The sequence below is a fragment of the Artibeus jamaicensis genome, unplaced genomic scaffold, assembly GCF_021234435.1.
Source record: "Artibeus jamaicensis isolate MK-2021 breed Jamaican fruit bat unplaced genomic scaffold, CSHL_Jam_final contig_786, whole genome shotgun sequence".
In the NCBI taxonomy this organism is placed as follows: Eukaryota; Metazoa; Chordata; class Mammalia; order Chiroptera; family Phyllostomidae; genus Artibeus; species Artibeus jamaicensis.
Window position 1 is genome coordinate 3,317,564 of NW_026521971.1, and position 24,157 is coordinate 3,341,720.

A 24,157-nucleotide genomic window follows, 5' to 3' on the forward strand; every position below is an offset into this window, starting at 1 on the left:
TTCCGCACTGCCCCGCTCCCCTCCACCCGCTAAGGCCCAGTCCCCCGTAGGAGGGAGGGAGCCGAGGGGCTGCCTCCCCCAAGCTGCAGCTCCGGGAAGCGGTAAAACCGAGGGGGTGGGAGGAGTGGGGGCGGGTTTCCCGGGCGCCTCCGGGCTCGAGTCACTTCCGGTGCCCTGACCTTTATAGGAGTAAACAGACCCCCGCCATCTCTGCCTCCCCTCCTGCCCAGGTGACTGACTGATCCCCTGTCTTGGGGAGAAAGCGTCGGCCAAGGTTCCTTGGCCGGCTGGTGGGGCGGGGGTCGAGTAGGGGTCGCCAAGAGGAGGCCTGGACTCGGTTCTTCATCAAAACTTGGCACTGCGGGCACCCCCATCCTGGTCTTTCTCAAGTCACGAACTCGAAGGGGACCCCTTGGCAAGTCTTACTTTTCTCTAGAGAGCAGACAGCCAGCCTTCAGCCCGAGCCATCCGGCTGGCGAGTCTGACCCAGCTGTGGTTTTTCCAGGCCTGAAGGCCCCAGAGTGCGCCAGCGGCATGTACAAAGACACCGTCTACTCCGCCTTCAATCTGCTCATGCACTACCCACCCCCTTCGGGGGCCGGGCAGCACCCCCAGCCGCAACCCCCGCTGGTAAGTGGCCCCAACAGCTCATCCTGGTGCCTGCTGCCTCTTTGCCCAGATGTGTGAGGCAGGGGCAAGAAGTAACTTTTGCTTACAACAAAATAGATATATGAGAACACTGTTCTCGTCTCTTCCCCATTCCTGCTCCGTAGGATCTGAACCAGATGAGAACTTAGCTGAAGTCAGGGGGGTGACCCTGGGCACCCCACTTTCTGCTACCTGTTGGCTTTCATCTTCCCAGGGTGTTAATGGCAGGTGCGGCTCCATCCTGGTGCCAGGTGATGCTGGGGTGGAGTCTGCTCGGAAAACTTCTGAGCTGAGACCCACCGTCTGGCTCCTACAGTGGTGTGCATAGAGTGGTCTGAGCCGTGACCTTGGTAGTTAGTCTTCTCGCTAAAGCCCAGAGCCCCGAGCCTTGGTGCTTGGAGGAACCAGCAGGAAAGCTGCTTGGCCTCAGATCTCCCAGTTGTGGGTGTTCTGCTCACTCTGTCTGTGAGTGCACCATTAAAGGCCCCGAACACCATGTGTGGAAAGTGGGTTTTCATGAAGCTGGCTTGGTCTCAAACGCACCATGAAGGGTTCAAGGGTGGTTCCGTCCTGTTGGTAAGGGGGCTGTTTAATGAGGTTGCAAATTCGGTACATTTAAGCATCCAGTGCTTTCAAAAGATTTCATGATCATCACAAACCATGCTTTTCTGCCCATTGGATCAGATGACCTAAAGTGTGAATTTTGAGTACTTTGGAGCAGTTAAGCCGTGCTAGTGTTTAAAAAAATTCAGATTCATGTTTCACTGGCCTCAGCTAGCCTAAGGTAGAGTGAGGTTAGAGCTTCTAGAGTACATGAAAAGTTGGGGGGACTCCGGTGGACGGGTGTTGGGTGCAACTGTAGGCCCAGTGTAGGTGGGGCCGGCCAGGGGGAGGCTCACATGGCTAGTGGTGGGGTCGCCCAGAGGCAGGAGGGTGACTGCCTGGCTGTTTTGGATCCGGAATGGGGAGAGTTGTTTCCCAGAGCAGTTTCATGCCGAAGGTAGTGGGAGGTGAGAAGACAGGTTGAGGCTTCTCTCCAGAAACTCAGGATGCAAAACCCTGTAGACAGTTGACTCAGAACATGAGCTCCTTGCCCTTTGGACCCCCGTTTCCTTACCTGTAGAAGGAGCGTGTTGGATGAGGGTTCTGTCGGTCTGACTTTCTGTTCTGGGGTGGCTCTATCTAGATGTTTGCTTCCTTTCAAGTCTAGGGGGGAGGAGGCCTGACCACTGATCTTGCCACCTGGTGCGGCAGCCCTCCTGAGGGACCTCCACCCCACAGGAGCAGATGCTTAATAAAGATGTTTTTGGGTCCCCCGGTAGGAGCAGACCCTTTGATTTTGGGCCACATCGACTTAACCCACCACTGCCAAACCACTGGCGGGTGGGTGAGTTGCTTGCTTGCTCGCTCACTTGGTCAGGGTCTGGAGTCACTGGTAGCGATGACTAGACCAAAGGCCTCGGCCCAGAATGGGCCTCGCAGAGCAGGCCCCCCTCCTACTGCTTGTGATTCCGCAGTGGTGTGAGGAAAAGCAGTGTTCCTGAGCTCCTCTCACGGCCTGGAGCGGGAGGGCCTCATTCTCTGTAGGGGCGTGGTGATGAGACCATTTGGTGTCTCCTTCACTCCTTGCACTAAGGATGGTGGGGTTGGGGGTGGGGGGTCAGATGGAGCGCGGTGCAGAGGGACAAGCACAACACCCAGGCCCAGACCATTTCTTTTCAACATAAATAAGGACCTTTCCCAGCGCGAAGCAGACGCATCTGTCTGCATCCGTCTCTCCTATACGGGCAAGTCCCCTGGTTCTCCACCCCACTCAGTGGCAGCCTCCGTCTGCTGGGCCTCTGGGAACTCGGGGAGGGCAGGCTCTGGGGCTACTTCCAGTGCCCCTGTGCCAGCTGTTTCAGGGGGTGGGGACAAGGACAGAGGCAAGTGCCTAAGTAGGGTGACACTGGGTGAGGAAGATATATGTGAGTGTAGTGGAGCTTCTTTTAAGAAAACTTGATAGTAATAAGCAAATAGCAAGTAAGAGTAGCTCCTTGCATTGCCTGAGTTATATAGATGTTTAAACTATGGTCGGGTTTTAAAAAGCAAAATTAATTGTCCCGATGTTTTGGGAGCACACTTATCATTGTGACTCAGGGTTCACACGTCTGGAATCAGAAAAAGCTTCTCTGACCGTGGGTCTGGAGCCCCTTGCAGGGCCCGGAGGGAAAGCCGCCTTTGGAGGGTTTCTTCAAAGCGGGGCTTTCGTGAGCCGGTCTTCACCGCACAGATGATGCACTGCCTGGTCCTCACAGAGAGAGTCCAGGTGGCTAGCAGTTGTGCCGAGGGGCTCACAACCAGTCCCTTGAGTCCTTAGACAGTGGGGAAGCCCATGCTGGGGACCCCCGCTGCCCGTGCGTGGGTGGACCATCCATGTGGCTGCCACACCAGGTACCTCGAAACTGGCAGGCCTGCGCCTGGCCAGGAGCGACAGGCCGAGTGCCCACCTCCAGCGCCGCTGCCATGGGGCAAAGAGAAAGAAACACATCCCAGAGAGGTGTGTTTCTTTTCGGTGCTTGGCTGCTTGTAGACTCTGTTGGGGGAAGAGGAGTCAGGTCACAGTTCCTCTCGTGGCTGGTGTCCGTCACGCATCTCCTGTGGGCGTGCTGGCCTAGGGCAGTAGCCACTCCTTCTGTGGGTTGTGTTTTCCCTGCTCTGAGACCTGGGGGTGTGGGGGGGGGCGGGGAGTTGGTCCTGGGCCAGACTCTGAGGGGCTCTAGGCCGAGTGAGGCGTCATTCCTAGGGGAGCCCAGGCTCCTGAGTGTGGGGCCTGACGGACTGGTGCAAATCCTCATCCCGGGAGGGGCACGGCACCTCGCTGCTCCCGTGGACACTTTCCACAGGCTCCACTGGAACCTGTGGCCTGGAGGGCTGCCGAGCCTCTCACCGTTTGTTTTTATCCTTACCCGAGGGTAGGTTTCCGTTGATTTTTTCAGAGTGAGAGGAAGGGCGGGGGTGGAGAGAGAAGCATCGATGTAAGAGAAAAATATCAGTTGGTTGCCTCCTGTCTGGGCCCAGACAGAGATGGGACCCACAGCCTAGGTGTGTGCCCTGGCTGGGAATTGAACCTGCAATCTTTTGGTTATGGAATGATGGCTCTAACCAACTGAGCCACCTGGCCTGGGCGAGCCTTTCGCCATTTAGATGAAAGGTCCAGAGCAAGCAAATCTGCAGGGACAGACAGTGAATGAATGGCCGTCAGGGCCTGGGAGAGGAGGTCTGTGGGAATGACTCTGTAGGGATTGGTCCTTGTGGGGATGTGTCTGTCCTGGGGTTAGTGGGGAGAGTCGTAGACCCCCGTGAATATACTAAAAGCCACTGAATTGCACGCATTATAATGGAGAATTTTATGGTACATGAATTACATTTCCATACAGGAGAGAAAAACTGAGGCTTTTGGCTCTGGTGGGGCCTTGGCACTCTTCGCCTGTGTCTGAGCTCCGCAGCGTTGCCACACCTGGGCGTGCCCCAAGCCGGGGGGTGCAGGGGGGCAGCAGCTCCAGGTGGAGGAGCCCCGTTGAGGCAGGGGGCTCCCGCAGGGGCTCCTGGCTAGAGGTTCACGTTTCCCGACTCCAAGGTCTGAGGTTCAGGTGAGGGCTGTGCAGACAAGCCCTGGGGGAGCAGGAGGTGAGGATGTGAGCAAGACTCAGCAGAGGAAGGAAGTGCTGCTGACACATGGCCAGCCTATCCACGGGAGCTCTGCAGAGATGCACCCCCCAGCCCTGCACACCCCTCAGACAGAGCACGGGGCCTTGTGAAGGAGGGTTACTAGTGCTTCACACCGGTGAGGATGTGATCACCGGCTCTGGTTGGAGTGAAGCCTGTTAGAAGGGAGGCTGGTGCCAGGCTGGGCATCTAGATGGACCAGAACCAGCATCTGCCTCTGGGAGTGCCTGGCCGAGGACCCCCGCCTGGCCGGAGGAATCTTGTCACAAGAGGCCCAGCTGGGGGTGTGCTGGCCAGAGCTGGCTCAGGAGGAGGGTCTGCTGAGTAGCCTCCCAAAAAGGCACAGTCGTCTGACAGGTGAAGATAGGACTGGCAGGCGACTGGGCTCCCCTCCAAACACCCCAAAGTTTCAATTCTCCATTCAGTGGCCACTCTCAAGCTCAAGCATCGCCATCCTGCGTAGAGGGTGGCACGACAGCCTCCTCCAGGGTCCCCCTGCCCCTGCCCCCTCCCTAGCACCTCCTCTAACCCCCATTCCAGACTCCACAGAGCAGCCAAAGGGGCCCTTTAAAAACAAATCAGGTGCCATCTCTCACCTGATCAAACCCTGGAGTGGCTTCCCATGGCTCCTGAGGGGAGTGCAAACCCCCCCACAGCCTGAGTGCTTCGGGCGGCCAGCACCTCTGACCACCCGCCTTGTCGGCACCGGAGTCTTCTCCCCAAATAGCAGCCACCTCTGTCACTATAGGAAAGGCCAGCAAGACTCTTACCCACCTCAGGGACCTTTGCATTTGTCCCCTTGGCTTGGAATTCTTTCCCTGCTCTTGACACAGCTGCCACCCCTCACTCCTCATTCCGGGCTTAATTCAGAGGTCCTCAGAGAGACCCTCTGGCCATCCAGCTGATGGCCTCCCTCATGGCCCTGGGCTCTGGCTGCCCTGCCCACCCCCACGGCTCCGCCCTCGGGCCCAGGTGGTTGGCCCTGCCTCAGGATGCACCTGCCACGCTTAGACTGAAGAAAGCCCACGTGTCCTAGGTGTCCCAGGCTTGGTGTCACCTGCACAGTGGGTGTGGCGAGCCCTCCTCCCAGCGTTGGCATGAGGACAGGAGGGCAGAGGTGCCAGGGAGGTGCCCAGGAAAGTGCTGGTGTGGCCTGGGTTGTGCATGGCCAATGCCGTGTCCCCTGCTGTTGTGACTCCGCAGCAGGCCCGCGTGGACTCCCGTCTGGAGGGCTGTATCTCCACTCGGGGCCACAGATGCCTGGGGATCTGAACCCTGGGGGCCAACCCAAGGGCGGGGACCCCGGTTCACAGGCCCCGCCTCACTGCCCTGCCTTACCCAGGGGTTCTTGGAAGCGCTACTCCTGGGGCCCTCAGTTTACCCTGAGAAGCCTCCCCCACCACCCCAAAGATTTGTCTGACAGAGGCCGCCTTCCCCAGCCAGATACAACCCCTGCACAAGGGTGATAGGGGCTTAAGCGATTGTGTAAGGGAAAAAAAGGGAAGAGGTCCACATGCTCTTTAGCTTCCGCACTCTCCTCGGGCCTGTCCTCACGTGGGCACCCACCTGCAGCCCGTGTCTTGCCCTGACACTTCCCTTGGTGTGGGGGTGCATGTTGGCGGGCCCCCAACAGTGTTTGTGTACAGCATCTTTGTTGATCTCTCGTGCTGACTACTCCTCGTGGGCTGCCTTCTGTACCAGCGAAAAAGGCGCATTGCACAAATCACTCCTTAATTGCCATTTTGTGAGTTTTCCTGGAGTACAGCGTTCAAGGGCAATTACAGACCTAGAGGGTCTATGTGCCGGAGGATCCAGCATTGGCTTTGCTGTGGCCCCAGCCCGCTTCAGGGTCCTTGCAGGGCCTGAGTGCGCATAACTAATGCGGGTGTTTCTCTTTTGTCATTCATTTCGTAGGTTTGTGGTGGGCAGCAGGGTTTGGAAGTTATTTTGACTTGCATTTCCCCCCCTCCCCGTGGTATTTGGAAAGCCTGCAGCCCCCCACCTCCACCCCACTCAGCTGCTCCCAAGGTCAGATTTCCCTTTCCGGGTGCCCCTTTGACACCTCTCAGGGCCAGGAAGGTCCATCTTACAGACCCTGCCCCACCCTGTCTTCAGGGGCCGCCACGTTAGGGCCACCCTCTAGCTCGGCAAGGCGGGAGGGCTGTCAGAGGGCCCTGGGTAGGTGGCCAGGACCCAGGTGTTCTTCCTGGAGCCCTGCTGTAGTTGCACCAAGCCGGTTTCCACAGCTAGCAGATGGGGACATTCATGCCAGCTCTGCCCACCTCCCCAGGTGCCCAGAGACCCAGGTGTGAGTGGCCTTGAAGGGGGGGTCTCAGTGGTCCCCTCCCAGAGGCTGCAGGCAGCCCATGCCCTCCCCCTGGCCCTGCAGGGAGGGAGGCTTAGCTGAGCGGTCAGAACGGGCTCCAGGGGCACTGGCTTCAAGTCATAGAACTGCCCAGGTGAGACCAGGTCAGGGCGGGCACAGAGCCACATGGAGGGGCCTCCTAGGGCGGCTGCGGTCTCGAAGACACAGTCACACTCCCTCGTACCTTGTGACTGGCTGCTTCCTGCCGCTGTGTACAAACAAGACTCGTTGGAGGAAACAGGTGTTTTATCAGGTCACAGGGCCTCCGCCCCCAACGGTACAGTGCCCAGATCCTCGGGTAGCGACCCTCCTTCTGCAGGTGGGGACAATAAGACCAGGTCAGGGGAGGGACTAGGCCAAGGCCCCCTGAGTGTGGGAGATCTACCCTCAAATACATCTGCCATATCTTGGCTGAGTGGCCCTGGGTAAGTTACTTCACTCCTCTGGATCTTCGTTTCCTCATCTAAAATCGAGGACAAGGAGGGTTCTGCCTCCAGGGATTACTGTGGAATGGATTGAAAATGGGTGTGAGGTCCCTAGCACATAGTAGGTGCTTCATGAGCGGAAGCCACTGTGGAAGGGCTTGTTAACACTGTGTTAATGGCCCTGAAGCCGAGACTGGACTGGAGTGCGTGATGCTGTCCCTCGGCTCAGCTCCCCCGGGTAGTACGAGGACAACCGTTCTGCCCACCTGGCCCTCAGGCCCGCAGCTGGCCCCTGACACAGTGCCCACTGGATCTGGAATCCTGGGCCCAGACCCCTGCTGGCATTTCCTGAGCCCCTCCCCCCACATGTACGCTTGGCCTTGGCTCAGCACTGAGAGCCTTTGCCCCCCCAGAGCTTAGTCCTGGAGGGGCAGAGAGCCTCCCTGGGGCTCAGAATCAGCTTTGAGGTCCTGCCCACACTGGATAAAGGGCACTGAGGAGGGACAGAGGCCAGTGGGGCAGCCAGAAAGGGTTCCAGCTGGCCAGGAACCCGCACGGGTGAGTGGGGGAATACCGTAAGTGGGAGAGACAGCTTGAGGAGAGGGGCAAGGTGGAAATCCGTACCTTCCCAGTCACTGGGAGGGCGACCCGAAGCCCAGGTCTGACAGGGCCATGAGGTGCATGCAGCTGGAGGAGAAGGGCCAGCACCGACGGCCTAGCCTGCAACCTTGGAGCCCAGGCCATGCTGGTTCCAGAGCCTGGGAATGGCTGGTGGGCACGTGGGGTGTGTGGCAGCACAAAGGGCAGGGTGGGAACCACCAGCAGATGGTGTGAGTTGTGTGGGGAGGGCGAGGCGCTCAGAGCCTGCAGCTGGCACAGGGCGGGCGCTGGTGGGCGCGGGGCGACTGCCGCGGGAACAGGGCCTGGGGCATCCGGGCGTGCTGGCATGTGCAAGGAAGTCTCCACTTGGTGTCCTTGTAGCTGACTGTTTCTCCAGAGTCACAAGCCCGGGGTTGTGTCCCCGACTTACTTACGGGAGCTGAACCCCAGAGGTCAGGGCCCATGCATCTGTGGTTCAGCCAGGGTGTACAGAGCACCTCTCTGGTCAGCATTGTCTCTAGCAGGACTCGGAATGGCGGGGGAGTCTCTGAGAAGCCAGGACATGGCTGGCTTCTTCCTTTGGGCAGTTTGTTGCCTCAGCTCACAGACCTGTGATGCTTGGCATTGGGAACTGGGCACTTCCTCCCTCCCTTAAAAGGTGTGAGCAACACCTCCCTTTGGGTACAAGAAATCTCAGCTGTAGCCCGGTGGGTTCGTCCCAGTCAGAGGATTTGGCCCCTTCTGCTTCCGTTGGAACATGGAGCTCTCCTGAGCTCAGTTCCCCAGTGGGTGAAGAGACTGTCCCTTGCTGGACGGAGACCCTGGCCTGGAGCGTGGCCCCTGGGGAGGCTGCCTATGGAGCCTGTCCCACCCCGGAGACTGCCTGCCTGGGCCGTGTCAGCGGACACAGCTTTAAAGCCCAGAGGGGGACAGTGACACAGCCTACATGCTGGCCAGGGCTGGCGTCCACAGCCATAGCTCCCTGGAGATCGGAGGGAGTGGATGCTCTGCCAAATAAGCTCCCCCCTGCCCCCCTCATCTCTTGCATCAAAACAACGAACCCCTGTCTGCAAGCACAGGGAGCTGTCTGGGCCCCACTATCTGCTTCTGAATGAGTGATGGGTGTGCGGCTGTGGCCGCAGGCGTGGACAGGCAGGCCGTGGCCCCAGGGAGCAGTGGGCCCTGGGGTTTGCAGTTAGGGCTGCGTGCTGGGGCTGGCGTGTCCAGGGGTGGCAACTGCCCCTTCCTGTACAGCCCCATTTGCCTGTGAGCCAGGGGCCTGTGATGGGTAAGGAGGCCAGGGGACCAGGGCCCCCTTCTCTCCTGGCTGTATGGCCCCAAACACATCTGTTAACCTCTCTAGGTCCATTTCCTTCTCTAAAATGGGGGCAGAGACCCCTGGCCCTGGAGGATGTCTGAGGTTCAGAGTGCTGGCTGGAGAGGCCTGCTGCTTGGGTGGGCCTCGCTGGGCCCCCCAGGGGCTACGCTAGGGCTGGCCTGGCCATCAGACAGGAAGGGGTCCTGGGGGGAGAGGGACAGGTGACGGGAGTCCCGGCTCAGGGTGTTCTGACTAACTCTGACCTGGCTCTGGTGGCGGCAGGCGCAGCCTCCTGGTCTGCGGGCCGCCATCTGAAACGCATTACCGATGCTTTGTAAACTCCACATCACTCGGCCACATGAAAGCCTGGGAGCTAAAAATAGCCACTCCCAGAAGACGCCCCGCATTGGGGAGGCTCAGCTGACCTCTGCACGAACACCCAGCACCAGACCGCCTCCCTTGCCAGGGAGCCCCGACTGGCAGGGCCACACCCACCCATGCTCCCAGCGTGGGCAGCCGCTGCCCGGGGCCACTCTATCTGGGCACAGATCTCAGCTGGTCAAAGCTTCAGGCCCCAAGGCCTCACCCAGGGCAGAATGTCTGGAGGAGTCAGGCGGACACAGTGGAGGGTGTGTTGGTGGCCCTAAGAACCTGTCCCCAGCACTGTACATGTCAGGGACGTCCACAGGGAAGCTCGTGGGAGAGGCATCGGAACCCACCCACAGATGAGGACAGGGGCTTCTGTGGCAGGGAGCGCAGAAAAGGGGCCCTGGCCCTTGTCAGATGGCGGACAGGAGGCCCCCGGCCAGCGTGCTGGGGCGAGGGGGCTGGGGCCCGCCCGGCTTCCCGTGGGGTGGCCGGAGGGCCTGCTGCAGCAGGAGGGGCAGGCAGGCGGACAGCTGTGGGTCTTGGGGCCGCCGGGCTTGACTCTTTGCCCTGCGTTCTGTGGGTTCCCTTTCCCAATGGTCTCCATGACCAACTGCAAACCGCTCTTTTCCCTAAAAATAAACACGCTTATGGGATTGGGGGAAGCTTTGTAGCTATCAGAGGAAATAATAGGGTGTTTAAGAAAATTACATTGCGTTTTAAATAACCAGCATGAAAGTCATTAAGTTTGAAGTTTCATTCAAATCAGATGGCTCTGTGGCTGGTCCAGTGGCCAGGCAGGCAGAAGGTGGGTGGGCCCTCCGGGACCCATGGGGCAGCCTGGGGAGGGCTTTGCCGCAGCGGCAGTGAGGTCTCTGGCGAGTGCAGCCGGGGGTCCAGGCGGCGTGGCCACCACCCCGGAGCTTGCTGGCAGGCTTTAAGTCGGCGTGCAGCCTGGGAGCCACCCAGCTGTGGTGGCAACCCCATGGGTGGGGCTGGGGTGACCACAGTCCGCAGGGTGTGGGGACAGATGAAGCTAGGATTGCTTAGGCCACAAACGTTGTTGGTTTTGTGGAGTTGGGAGTTTCAGGGATGATAGTTTGGATCAAAAAGGGCCAAAGAGGACCTGTGGGGCCAGGGCCACATCTGTCGTCTTCAGCGATGGAATCTTCATGCCCCACATGACACCTGGTGCACAGTAGGTGCTCAGTAAACAGTTGTTGAAAGAATAACAGTAGCAATAATGCCAGGAACTTTTAATCCCAATATCAAGATCTTTACAAGAAGCTAAGAAAGTAGGTACTATTATTGCTCCCATTTTGCAGGTGGGCAAGCTGAGGCCCAGAGAGATTAAGAACATGCCAGTACCTGGCAGAGCCAGGACTTGGGCTCATGTCTGTTTTCTCTCAAAGCCCATGCTCCCCGCTGCCCTGCCCCTTTGCTCTTGAGTGTGTGGAGATGGGGCATTGCAGCCTGAGAAGCTGAGTGTTTGCTCTGCTCCTGTTGGTTTTATGAGCCGGATCCCCCTGGATGCCTCTGGCCCCAAAGAAGGGTCTGGCCTTTGCCACCCCTGCTGCGTGGGACCTCACAGCTCTGGGCCTGGGCCCGGGCTGGACCCTTCCCGCCCCGGATGGAGGCCTGGCAAGGGCAGGACTCCCAGGGCCGGAGGGGCTGTGCTTGTTGGTTGGAGGCAGAAGCCCGGGGGTTGCACAGTGAACGCTCCCTGGAAGAGCGTTTACAGGTGACACCGAAGAGTGACTTGGGTTCGGTGCATGGCGCGAAGACAGGTCCTGGCTCAGCGTGGAGCTTGCTGTTGGACCTCTGTTGGCCCAGGCATCCTCCTCTGTGTGGTCCAGGGCTGGGCTGGAGGGTTTCCTGGACGCTGAGTCACTGAGAATTGTCGGATGAGGACGCTGAGGGTGTCCCTGAGTGTGCCCCCACCCCCAGTGGGAAGCTGCTGGGGAACCGGAGCCAACTGCCAACCCTACTGGGGAATTCAGAGAGCAGTTTCTTCTCTGCCGCCCGGCCCCTGGCCCTGGCGGCCCAAGGCCAGTCAGGGGCTCAGCAGTCTGGCCCAAGAGCAACCCGGCCACAGCCCAAAGGAAGCAGAGGGCCAGCAGCCCTGGCCCATGCAAAGGACAGCTTTCCTGAAAAGCCCTGGTTTGGGGACGTGTTTGCCTTTGTCATTATTAGCTCAGTCCTGACACCAGTGCAGTGAGGTGTGGACATGTTCCCTGAGGCCTGGGGGGACCTGTACCTTGTAAGTGCTGGAGGAGGGGTTTGAACCTGCCCCGTGCAGGTCCCCCCAGGCCTCGAGGGGCACCTACCCCTGCAGTCACTGCCCTTAACCACCACGCTTCCTTGCCTCTTAGACAACCTATCTCTCCACTCATTTTGAAAAGTTGGATTTTATAGATCCAGCTGTGTCCCCTTGGTGCCCTGTCTCACCCACCCCACTCCTCACCCTGGGAATGTGGCCTTTCGCCTTCTCCCAGGTATCTTTATACGGCTCCATGCAGGTGTGTATCTGTAAGCTGTTCGGTGTGGTGCGGGACCCCTAACTCAGCCTTGTGAGGGAGCTCCGCCGAGAGAGGCCCCTGTGGCAGCTAGCGGCCCTGCCCTCCTCCCCCACTGGCGCTGCGCACAAGGGGCTGGGTGGCAGGAGCACACAGGGGCCTGGAGCCTCCAGCAGGTCCTTCCACTCCTTGCTTTCTTTCCCATGGGATAAACCTCGAGACTGAGTCCAGGCAGTACCTCATGGGCCCTTAACGGGCAGGAACTACCAGGAGCGAGACTTGAGTGAGCTCTCTGCCTGCGGCCCCGAGGCAGGACCGTCCTCCTGGGGCTGGCTCAGGCTGGGCAGCGCCGACACCCCATCCTGTCCTTTTTCCTCAGCAGCTGGCTGGGATGAATCCGGGGCTGCTGGGGTGATATCTCCACGTCCCTCCCTCCCACCCTCAAGGAGGACCTGTGACACTGGCCTCCACAGGTCCGGGCCCAGCTGTCCCTGCCAGGCAGCCCTTCCCCTGAACAAGTCCTGTAGAGAGCCACCGCAGCTGCTCATGGCTGTTCCACCCTCCTTGCACGTGGGGGGAGGGCACAGGCCGGACCCTGTGGGAGGGGAACCTCCGGTTTCTCCTAGTCGGTTATGACAGAACCAGTCATCTCAAGGACAGCTCGGAGCGGGTCAGAGCCATGCTGCCAGCCACTTTGTTCTAAGAAAAAATCTTGGCAAGGTGTTGCTGGCAAGATTGGTGGTCCTGGCTCCCCAGTGGACTGGAGACCCAGTGTTGAGGGGAGGGGAATCTGGGACTACCGGCTCCTTGGTCCCCATGCTGGCACGCTGCCAGCTAGCCCTGGGGGTCCGTAGCCAGGTGATAAAGATCTTTGGCCTGGAGTCCCAAGGGGCTGGATTCAAACCCAGACCTGTCACTGCTGGCTGAGACCTTGGGCAAGTCCTTTAACCTCTCCGGACCTCCTCCTCCTCTTCCACAGAGGGGCGGAGAAACCTGGTGGGGTCCTGGCGGGGGGCAGAGCTTTGCATGCCATGCGGTAGGCCTGCAGCAGCAGGGGCTGCCGTCTCCACATCTGCACCTCTGCTGCTTTCCTCCTGGCTTTCCCACAGAGCCTTATGGCTTTGCTCCCAGGGGCACAAACCCCATGGGCTCCTCCAGCGCCCCCTTCCGCAGAGCCTCGCCTTCCCAACAGCCAAAGACAGGCTGAGCTCCAAGGCTGAGCTCCTGGCCCGGGCTCTCGGACGGCTGGGCTCCGCATGAGCGGCTGCCTGGGGAGAGGGGGCCACCTAGCCATGGGGCTGCTGCAGAATCCCCAGGCAGTGTGTCGGTAGCACCAACCGGCAGCTCTGCTGCAGCAGCTCCCGGAAGCTTGTATTTTCCTCTAAAAACATCCTGTCCTGAGGGGCGTTCACCTCAAAGAGGAGGAAGGAAAACACAAACGAATGCATAGAAACCACTGGAGGCCGTGGGCCAGGCCACTCAGCTCAGCAAGGCTCAGATAGCTCTGAGGGTGACTAGGGGTGGGGCTGGGTTTAGAGCAGGCCTGTGGTTTGCCAGGGCTGCATGCAGGGGCTCCCGCCCTCACCTCTGCTGTGGCGGGCCCGTTATCTGATGTCGAGGCCAGGCAGCTGGTGGACTGGCCACACGCACCTGGCAGGGCTCTGTGCAGCCATGGCAACAGTCCTGGGCTGGCGGGCAGGACCAAAGCCTCTGGTCCATGAGGGTGTGGCCCTGCCAAACCCCAGCCCTCCAGCATGGCCATGGCCCTGTGTTCTGGGGTGGGCGTCTGGCACAAGGTGTCCAACATGCTGTGGGAGGGAGCTCTGGGCCGTCCTCTGAAGAGCACCATGTCCTGGGCAGCGGGGCTCAGCGCGGGCGCTGGGGGTGGAAGGGCACAATCCCAGCTTAGGGTGTATCTGCAGGGGTGGGGCCTGCAGGAACCCACACGTTGAGACCCATTTGGTGTGCAAGCAAGTCTCCTCTGGAAGCTTTTGGGGGGCCTGCTTCCCTCTTGTGGAAGTTCACTTTTATGGTCCCAGGCCTTGGGGGAGCTTCCCACTCAGTAACTGGCCAGTCTCCATAGCACTTAAGCACCACTGGTGCTGAACAGTGGGTGCCAGCTCCCGACACCAAGGCCGAGGAGCTGTGGGGCTGCCTGAAGGTTGCTGGAGCCAGGAGAGGAGCCCGAAGGAACTGACCGAGGCCAGACTGATTGGTGCGCAGGGCCAGCATGTGGATGGGGCCTGGCTCAGAGCTGACAGGCCTGGCTCCTGGCAACATGGGGAAAGGGAGGACTGGAGGGGGCCTTGAGCAGGGTTGCTGTGTGGGTGGCATGGGGAGCTGGGCCAAGGACCTGAAACCCAGCCTGCACTGTGCTCCCCCAAGCCATGCATCCTGGCATGGGCCTGGCTGCCTGTCCAGAGGAAGGGGTACTTTGTCTAATGTGCACAAAGGTACCATTTGAACGAGCGGCGACCCTGGCTTTGTCTGATCATCCTGAATCCCAGAGGTAGGTACTGCAGGCAGGCAGAAGGCAGGGTAGGAGGAGGCTCAGGGTCCTAGGTGCCAGGCAGGATGTCCCTGACTCTGAGCAGTGGCTTTAGCTACCCCCAACCTACTGCGCGCTGCCGTGACCCTATGGCCAGCCCTAGCCAGGTGCTCTGTTCAGTGCCGCCACATCTTTTTCTAAATATGGGCTGTCTGGCCAGGCCCCGCCTACCCACACTGCTAGGGACTCAACTCTGGGGATCCAGCCCTTGTGGATGTAACAGAAATAGTGCAGGGTGCAACCTCAGACCTCAGTGAGGGCAGGGAGACAGAAGGGGACACACAGCAACGTCCGCAACGCCGAGCCAGGGCTACAGTCGGCAGGCCTTTGGGGCGGGGTGGGGAGTGCTCCTGCTCAAACGGGAGAGTGGGAAAGGCTTCCAGGAAGAAGTCTCATTTGTGATGACGCCTGAAAGATGGATAGGAGTTGGGAGAGCTCTGCAAGCAGAGGGGACAGCATGGCCTTCGGGGCTGGCGGCCCTCCATGGCTGGCTGGAGCCGGGTGGGAGGCAGGAAGGCTGAGAATGGCTGTCTGGCATCACTGAGGACAGAGAGCCCACGGAGGGGCCCCTGGCACAGACCTGATGGGGGGCTGTGCGGCTACAGGTGACTTTCTCAAACAGGTGATGCCCAGATTGGTCATCACATGTGACATTTATCATGCTCTTTCACCTCTGTGCCTTGGTGGAGAGAACGGTGATTATCAATAGCCCACCTTTCTGTCCGGTCAGGCCCTGCCCCAGAAGAAACAGAAGCTCATGGTGTGGATCTGCCACTCCTGGGGGCTCGTCCCCAAGAGCCTCTCCCTCGCTCCAGAGCAGGGTTGGAAACCCCCAGGGGCCAGGAGCTGAGAGACAGGTCAGCTTCTGGCAGGTGAGTGTGGGCGGCAGGCAGTAGCGCTCCACGCTGGGGGTTCTGCAGACCTTCTTTCGACAAGTCCAGGGACTGTCTCAGGACCTGGACTGGCAGAGATGACCGATCTGCCGGTCCCTCCAGGACCCACAGGCTGACCTCTGCACCTGGTGGGCATCTCTGTCTGCTAGGCCGATGGAACCCAACGGTCATGGTCCTTTCCAAGGAACTGGCCCTTAGACTGGGGTCAGCACGAGGAGCCAGTATGGCAGGGAGCCAGAGGAAGTGTGGAAGGCTGTGAGGGGATGGAGCTGGGGTGGGCAAGGTGCTGGGAGGGAGCTGGGCCCGTGACCGGAGAGCTGGCCCGTGTGGCTGGGCCCCTGCGAGCAGGGCAGAGCGGGGCTAGGTGCTGGGAGCCGTGTCTGGTGGTCACTGACAGGCAGGCAGAGGGTGTGGCCAGAACACTGGTAATGGGGGTCCAGACCTGCTGGAACATTTTTAGGGTCAGGGAAGCCCTGGCTCTGGTAGCTCTGACCAGCCAGGCTGGAGAGGGAGAGAGTGGCTACAGGACAGGGACCCTCTCCCTGCTGCCCTTGTCCTGTCCTGGCCATGGTGACTGACCACAGAGCCTTTGCAGCAGGGATGGAATCCCAGTTCCGCCTCTGACTAGCTATGTGACCTTGACCTATAGATCCTCTCTGTGCCTGGCTTTCCTCGTGTATCGAATGGGCATAGTGATTGTTTCTACGTCACAGGTTTGTTTTAGGAGTGGGAGTTGAACTCTCTGAGGTGCTCAGAGCTATGCCTGGCACAATGAGCTGTCATTAACAGATGCTGTTCCCTCAGCCTGGCACATAGTAGGAGCTCAGTCTGGAAATGCATACTGATCGAGTGTGTCTGCCAGTAGCAACCAACTGAGAATCCTGGTGTGTGTGTGTGTGTGTGTGTGTGTGTGTGTGTGTGTGTGTGTGTGTGTGTGTGTGTGTGTGTGTGTTGGGGGAAGCTAGGGGGTGGGTACCTCTCTCCAGGCACAGTCCCCTGCCCCAGGGAGGCCTTCTTCGGAGGGCCTGGTCAGGCTCCACATGCTCCCTCAACCCCAGTCTTAAGGCCAGAGGAAGCGACAACTTTCTTCTCTGGGAAAGTGTTGTGGGGCTCAGGCGCTTGGGGGTTTTCAGAGTCAACCGTCAGAGGCGAGGGAGTTTCTCCGCCGGCAGTGGCAAGGGCTCTCAGGGCGCAGTGAGCAGACCGCTGCGGTCTGCAGGGAAAATGCCGACGGTGTTTATTTTTCACCTGAGCCTGCAGGAAGTTGTGGGGGGGCTCTGAGGAGGGGAAGGGGGGCGGCCCAGCCAGGCCTAAGCTCAACCTCAGGGCAGAGCAGACCTGCCTCAGGAGTCCCTCCACCTGCCCAGCCCTGTCCTTGGGCCGCTGCCTGGCTGCAGCCTGCTCTGGAGGAGGCATGCCAGGACACCGCAGTGAAAAGTTTCCAGCCATGGGCCAATGGGAATATCCCAGAAGGACGAGGAGCACCTCTGGGATGGTAGATTTTGAGTGCGGCATGGGAAGAGCAGTAAGAGCCGTGTAGCAGCTCCTGGCCCCTGGCCCCAGGCTCTGAGTCCTAGACCCATCCTGGAGTGGGGGGGGAGGATGCAGAGATTCCCGGGGACGCTGCAGGCAAAGGCAAAGAGCAGGGGTCCTGGTCAAGGCGTATGGACTGCCGTTGAGTCTTTCATTCATTTACACACCCCTCCGTGCTGTGAGCACTTAATGAGTATCCAGCTCTGTCACTCTGCCTTCAGAGTTAAAAAAGGTGGGGTTGACCCTGGCTAGGGTGGCTCAGTGGGTTGGGACCAGCCTGCAAACGGAGGGGTTGCCAGTTCGATTCCCAGGTGGGGCACCGGCCTGGGTTGTGGGCCTGGTCCCCAGTAGGGGGCGCATGAGAGGCAACTACACATTGTTGTTTCACTCTGTTTCTCCTTCCCTTCTCCTCTCTCTAAAAATAAATAAATAAAATTTAAAAAAGAAAGAAAGAAATGCTCAGAGCCTGGTGGGGAGAATTGACCCAGGCCTCCTGACCTTGGAGGCTGGGCAGTCACCGTCGGGGGAAGCGGCGGAGGGGCGCTGCCATCACTGGGTCCCCCGTGCACACACCAAGCCTCAGACAACCCCACCCTGTTGTCTGGGCAAACTGGCCCTGGGACAGCCTTGTGCTGAGTCCATGGAGCGGGACGTTCCACCGGCGGACGGGGGTGTGGGGCGCTGGGCCCTGTGCCAGCTAGTTCCCCCTGGCTACCACCACCAGGCATGGAGGGGGCTGGGGAGTGAGGCTGAAGGGCAGCTGGCACAGATGTGGGAAAGACTGGTCAGGTCCTCGGTGCCCTCCCTGCTGGCCTGGCCTCCTCAGGGCCTCTGGCTGCCGGCAGGCCCTCTGCTCCCCCTGCCTACCTGGCACCTCTTCTTTGTTTTGCCTGCAGACTCCTGTTTAATGAGGCTTTTCCCCAGTTCCCAGGGAAGGCTGGTAGACAGGGTGAACCCTTTGTCCACCAGGCAAAGCCTCACACCCCACCCCACTGGCCATCACCCACATACCTGCTGGGCCGGAGGCTGGAGGCTGAGCTGAATCCCTCTGTTTCCCAGGTCTGGCCAAGGAGGGTCACCTCTAGCCCTCCATCAGGGCATCCTGGCCAAAGCTAGCTCTTCTGGGGTAGGGGCGATCCAGCTGAGAAACCACTGAGGAGCCAACACCCGCATCCTCCCCTGGCCCTGCTCCAGGCAGAGTGGAGCTCTGGGACTGTCTTCCTGCAGCTGGCACTGTGGACCCCTGGCTCTGCTGCTGAGGTTTCCCAGGGCCAGAGGCGCTTACCTGGCAGCCAGGCGTATGGCCGTGAGGGCCACGGTGCCAGAGCTGCTGAGCACCAGGGTCTTCTCCAAAGCAAGAGCTGAGACTCAACAGTCCCCTGTGGCCCAGACGGACCTGTGGAGGGTGTCAGTGCCACCTGGTGGGCCAGGGCTGCAGGCGTGTGGCCCTCAGGCAGTAAGGGCCCTCAGTCCCAGGTTCCTGAGGCAGAGGACCCTGAGGCTCAGTCACCCTGGCTGACACTGGCCGACACTGTCCTAGGAACCTATGGATAAAGTCTCCAGAGGCTTCCAGGAAGCTTCCCACCTGCATGGGCCCTCAGCTCCTGTTCCCAAAAGTTCTAGGAGACGAAGCAGGACCATTGCATCTGCGACCAGTGAGGTAGCCAGGGCTGGCACACTCATTCTCACTTTATAAGGGGCAGACTGGCCCAGGATCCCACCGTGGAAAGGTCAGCGAGCCTACATCTGGGCTTCCCAACTCACTTCTCATCGCAGCCCACTTGAAATCACCGCTGGAGTAACTACAGAGGGAGACTGGAGGCTGCAGCGCGTGGGAAGTCCTGGGCACAGTGAGCAGGAGGACAGAGCGAGGGGCTGGGGGCCTGGGCCTGTGGAGCTTTGGAGGCCCAGGTGAAGGCCAGTAGAGGCTGGAGGCAGGGGAGTGCAGGGACCTGGTTTGGGGGACTGGCTAGGGGCGGGAGGTGGCTGCAGTCATCCAGAGAAACGTGGCTGTGGCTTGGACCAGGAGGGAGGGGGAAGTGGTTGGACTCTAGGTGTATTCTGAGAACAGAGCCACTAGGACTTGCCAACAGAGTGGCTGTGGGGTGTGAGGGGAAGGAAGAGGCAAGGATGACTCCGAGGTATGTGATCCGGGCCACCAGGAGAAGGGGCTGCCGCTCATTGAGGCAGATGCAGAGGAGCATTCAGCAGAAGGCAAAGGTTCTGCCTCGGCCATCCTGAGTCGGGGTAGCGTTTTAGGCCTCGGACTGGCGTCCACGAGTGAGCCTCTGGAGAGGGGAGTTCCTAGGAGAGGTGGGCACTGGAGACACACTCGTGGAGCCATCAGATGAAGGCCCGTAAAGCCAGGAGCCCAAAGGACAACACCCTGGGTGGGGGCCAGGGCCCAGCCAGCACATGGAGAGGGCGAGGAGACAGAAGCAAGGCTGAGTAGGAGTAGCCCGTGAGGACGGAGGAACATTGGCGAGTGTGGTGTTCTGGAAGCCTAGCGAAGGACCCATTTCAAGGAGTAGAGAGAAATCCATCATGTCCACTGCTGCCAAGAGGTCAGGTCACGTGCAGACTGAGAACTGACCGCTGAGTTCAGCAGCATGGAGATCATGGAGACCCTGATGAGAGGAAACCTGCGAGTAGCAAATAACTCCCCTAGCTCGCCCAGGAAGCCTGACCTTGGAACAGCAACAGGGCGGTGACAGCGCCAAGGCCTGGGGACGGCAGGGTCCTGTCCTTGCCCTCTGGCACCGGTGGTGCTGCCAGTGGGCTGCCTGGCATGCCTGCATCTCAGCCAGCCCCCTGCCTGGCGTCCTCAAGCCGAGTGTGTGGCCTGTGGGCGGCCCAGCAGCAGAGGGCAAGGGAGGCGCGACAAGGGGCTCTAGGCGGACAGAGGGCTTTCTGCGCGCCCCTTCCTCGTCACCCGACACTGAGTCGAGCTCTTGGGTGTTGTCTGGCTTGCTCCTCGCACCTCACAGCCTTCAGAGCATCTCCATCTTGTAAGGAGGCGGATGCTCAGATACTGCAGTGAGTTCTTGGAGAGCACATGTGTCAGAACTAGGGTCTGCCCCTGGCCAGCCTGCAGCTCCTCAAGTTCATAGTGGAGAGCCTTCTGAGGGGCTGCAAAGGGAAGCTCACCTGCCCAAGGAGGCCAGGTGGGCGCTGGCCAGAGGGGAGGTGTCGGGCTCCAGGAGGGGCTGCGGTGCCACATGCACTCCAGTTGCAGGGGAGCGGCCACCACTGCTGGGACGACAGCCCCTGTCTGCCCGATGACAAAAGGAAGGCTGATCAGCCCTGTTTGTCAGGCTGCTCCCCCAATCCCTGAGGGGGAGGGTGCAGCCAATAGCTCGGCCTCAAGCTCCCCTGGGGCAGGTCGTGGGAGCCCGTGCCCACCTGGTAGCCTCACCTTTTGGCTACCTGCAGTTCATACTCTCCCTTCTCTGTAGCCTCACCCTGGACCTCCAGCAGCCAGTGAGGGACCATGGGCCCCAGCCATTACACAGAACAGAAAACTGAAGCCCAGAGATGTTGTGGAGTCTGGTTAAACGCAGCAAGTGGGAAATTGCACCCACAGGGTGGGAAGGAGCCCAGGCAACGACCTCGTACGACCGTCTCACCCCAGAGAGGCCACTCATCTATGCTCAGACAGCGGCACCTGCGCCCCTGGACTTAGTGGGTGGGAGCCAAGCCTCAGTGCAGACGTCTCCAGGGCCGCACAGATGTGCCCTGAGGACAGGCAGAGCGGGGCCTCGGCCCTGAGCAGCAACTCTCTGTGCCTGGGTCCCATGGGGAGCCCCCTTCTCAGCCTGAGTCACCTCATGACACACTGGTGTGACTGGTGTGAAAAGTAAGAGTCCTGTGGTGCTGAGGAAACAGGAAGTGTGGGGTTGGGCGGGTTGGCCCTGGAGGGAGCCTGGCCCCTCCCCCGAGTTAGAGGGTGGAGGGGACTCTCCTGTGTTCCCAAATTCTTTTAAGTCTGAGACAGGGGGTGGGACAGGGGGTCAGACTCAGGATCCCTAGTCTGGGGGCTGCAGCAGGAAAGCAAGCTCCTAGGGCAGGGCAGGTCCTCTGACCTTGTCCTGATGTGTATGAGGCTAGAGGCTCTGAGCAAGTCAGAGGGCCTCTGAGACGCTGGGGGCCCTCTGAAGCACAGAGGCAGGAAGAATCCCCCGGACAGGGAGGTGCGCCTCCTGGAACTGAGTGCACAGAAAGACCAAGAGGCTCTCTGGGAGGTGCGATGGCTGGGGCCAAGCCTGGGGGTGGGGGCAGGAGGGCTGGACCACTGGACACAGCCTGGCTTGAGTGGTGCCCCCTCCTGTGAGCCTGTGGTTTTGACCGCCCCCATTTTACTTGACAGCTGGGCTGCCCACACACACAGCTAATCAGGGCTCTGCCTGCACGGAGCCCAAGGCCCGTGCCTGTCTCCCTCGGGTCCCTCCCTACATTCACCCGTCCTCCTCACTTTTCAGCACAACAAGACCAGCCAGCCTGCCCATGGCGTCCCCCAGCTCTCCCCTCTCTACGAACACTTCAGCAGCCCACACCCCACACCTGCACCAGCTGACATCAACCAGAAGCAAGGTACAGACCTGGGGTGGGGAGGGGCCCAATGAGACAGGGGGCTGGCCCTTTTTACAACTGGAGAACATTGGGCTCTGCAAAATCGGGAACCCCTCGCCCCCCGCAAAGTTCCAGAAGCCTGGATCAGGGGGCCAGAGGATACCAGAGGGTTGGGAGAGGTGGGGCCCGGTGGAAATCTGAAGGCTTCAGGTTGAGGTGGGAACCTCCCAGTGCAGTATGAGAGCAGGCGTCTGTGTGAAGCTGATAACTATAAAACTTGCAGGCGCTTTCCCTCCCCCAGTGAGAAAATGGAAAGTGGTGGTTGTGATGGCTGATTCACCTCGGCCTCAGGCAGTCATTCTGAAATCAGCCACTGTCGACTGTGGGAAACCTGCTGACTCAAAGGGGGGTGAGGGGTGGTTTGGAACTCTGGCTCCACAGGCCAGGTTACCCCAGACTAGGGGCCCTGGCAGAGAGACTCCAGTTGCAGACTGGTGGTGGCGAGGCCTGGTGTCCCATTCCAGAATGGCTCCAACTCTGCCAGTGGCCTGCCAGTGGCCAGCCAGTGTCCTTGGGCATACCGCCCACCCCCTCCGCCCTGGGTTCCCTAGCCTGTGGGTGAAGTACTGCTGCCACGCTGGGGTAGTCCTGAATGGAGCAGTATGTCTGGTACTCTTGCAAGGCGGGTGGGATCTCAGAGGCCCCCCACAGGAGGCTCTAGGGTGCAGGAACTAGCTAAAGGGGCTTCTGAGTCAGGCTACTCACTCAGCCCCTCTCCACTGCAGTTCACAGGCCTCTGCAGACCTCTGACCTCTCTGGCTTCTACTCTCTGACCTCAGGCAGCATGGGACAGCTCCCCCACACTGTGAGCTGGTGAGTGTGGGCCTGATGGGAAAGGGGCACCTTCTGCTGACTGGACCCAAACCTGCCCTTCTGTTTTCCTCCTCCATCCTGTGCTGAGCACCGTCGCCAAATCTGTATAGATACCAGGGCTGGCCAGCAGCTCTAGCCATTCCCCTGGTAGCTTGGCATTCTCCTTTCAGGAATACAGGAGATTAGGCTGTGGTCTCAGCCCTGTTGCCCTCGAACTCTGCTTCAGTGTCTGAGACAAATGAGAGAACCCTGGGCTGCCCAGGGCCATTATGAGTGAGGAAGAAAAGGGAGGCCTGAGCAGGGAGGTAACAGCAAGAATGGCCATAGCGAGGCTGTGGCTTCTCGGCCACGGGCAGGAGGATACTTCCTATTTGCCTCAATGCCTGCTGCTGGCTGGTCACTTCCTTGGCTGAGCAGCTTGAGGGGCAGTGTCTCTTCCTTGCCCCTATGGTGGCTACTTGAGCCCAAGCCCCTAGCCATGAAAAGCTGGCCTGGATGGACCCTAAGTCAGCAGGCCCAACTATGGGGCCAAAGGGCCTGTCTTCAGTTGGAGTTGGTCTAGCAGGCTAACTGGCCCTTTGTCAGCATCTGCAGTGTGAGACTTGAGCAGGTCTCAGCCTCTCTGGCCTGGGGCCGTCACTTCACAGCAGGAAAGCCTGGCTTCCCCAGAGGGCAGGGTAGGCCAGAGGCCCAGCCTAGGAGCCTACCTGTCCCTTTGCACTGGCCCTTTACTCATGCGTCCCTCTATGTCTAGATTCTCTTTGAACAAAGCCACTCTGAAAATCAACCAGGGCTACTCCCACAAGTACCCCCAGGTTTGAAGTGTGCCAGGCAAGGATCTGGGCACCAGAGCAGCACTGCTGGCGCTGGCTGATCCTAAGGCCCCCACCCTCGCAGAACTCAGTCTGTGCCACCCAGACAAGGGGCTAGCCAGTGGCAAGGTTCTGTTAGCAGGGCTTTGACTAGGGACTGTAGGAACCCAGGGGGCACCTCATCTGGCTCGGGATCCCAAGGGCTTTGGGGAGAGAGGGTCATTTAGGGTAGCCAGGGGCTGACGCAGGCAAAGTGGGACTGGAGCACAAGCCTGATGGTGTCAGTAGAGGGTGCAAAGGCCCTAGGGCAGGTATCAACTCTGTACTGACAGGGACATTTCATTTCAGGAGACAAGGCTGGCAGGGACCTGGGGGCCCACTGAGCCGGCTCCTGGGAGAGTGGCCATTTCTACTCCTGAGGCAGCAGTACAAGCCTGTAGAAGAAAACAGGTGCAGCACAGGTTGCCCTCTGGTGGCAGATGCTTCAAACACACTGGAGTGGTCTAAGCACAAGCTGATTTGCCTCACAATCTAGGGCCAGGCTGGAGCGTGGAGGGAAGTCCTTCCCCACTTATGGCCAGTAGCAAGACTGCTAACAGCTGTCTCTCCCAACCACAGGCCCAGCCCTCCTCTCTACCCCCTGTCCCCTTCCTGCGGATATAGACAGCACTTCCCTGCCCCCACTGCAGCCCCTGGCGCCCCCTACCCCAGGTGAGTCCCCTTCCCTGCAGCCAGGCTCCTGCTTCCTGTTGCCCAGGCTTCAGTGCCCACACAAGGCCATGCCCAGGTCACTGCTTGCCCTGTGCTAGTCGTTTGTCCATCCGTCTGTTTGTCATTCTGCAGCCTCTTGCTGCCCTGTGCCTAAGAATGAAGCCAGTGGGACTGCAAAAGGCCTATAAGCCCAGGCCACACTGCAACAGAGCACCCCAGAGCAGCCAGGGACAGTGCATGCACACACTGCTGTTCTGCATCCCTGCTGAGGG

General features: G+C 59.9%; 1 protein-coding gene across 3 annotated transcripts in view; it reads left to right on the forward strand.

Moving 5' to 3' along the window:
- Positions 1 to 24,157, forward strand: part of TCF7 (transcription factor 7) — a 31,534-nt gene that overhangs the window by 674 nt on the left and 6,703 nt on the right. For 2 of the 3 annotated variants that reach the window (XM_037129861.2, XM_037129860.2), the window contains exons 3-6: positions 506 to 630; positions 21,399 to 21,510; positions 22,275 to 22,362; positions 23,793 to 23,885. In XM_037129861.2, coding sequence (XP_036985756.2) covers positions 506 to 630; positions 21,399 to 21,510; positions 22,275 to 22,362; positions 23,793 to 23,885 — 418 coding nt within the window. The remainder of the gene's footprint in view (positions 1 to 505; positions 631 to 21,398; positions 21,511 to 22,274; positions 22,363 to 23,792; positions 23,886 to 24,157) is intronic. The other variant, XM_037129862.2, reaches the window with a different exon arrangement.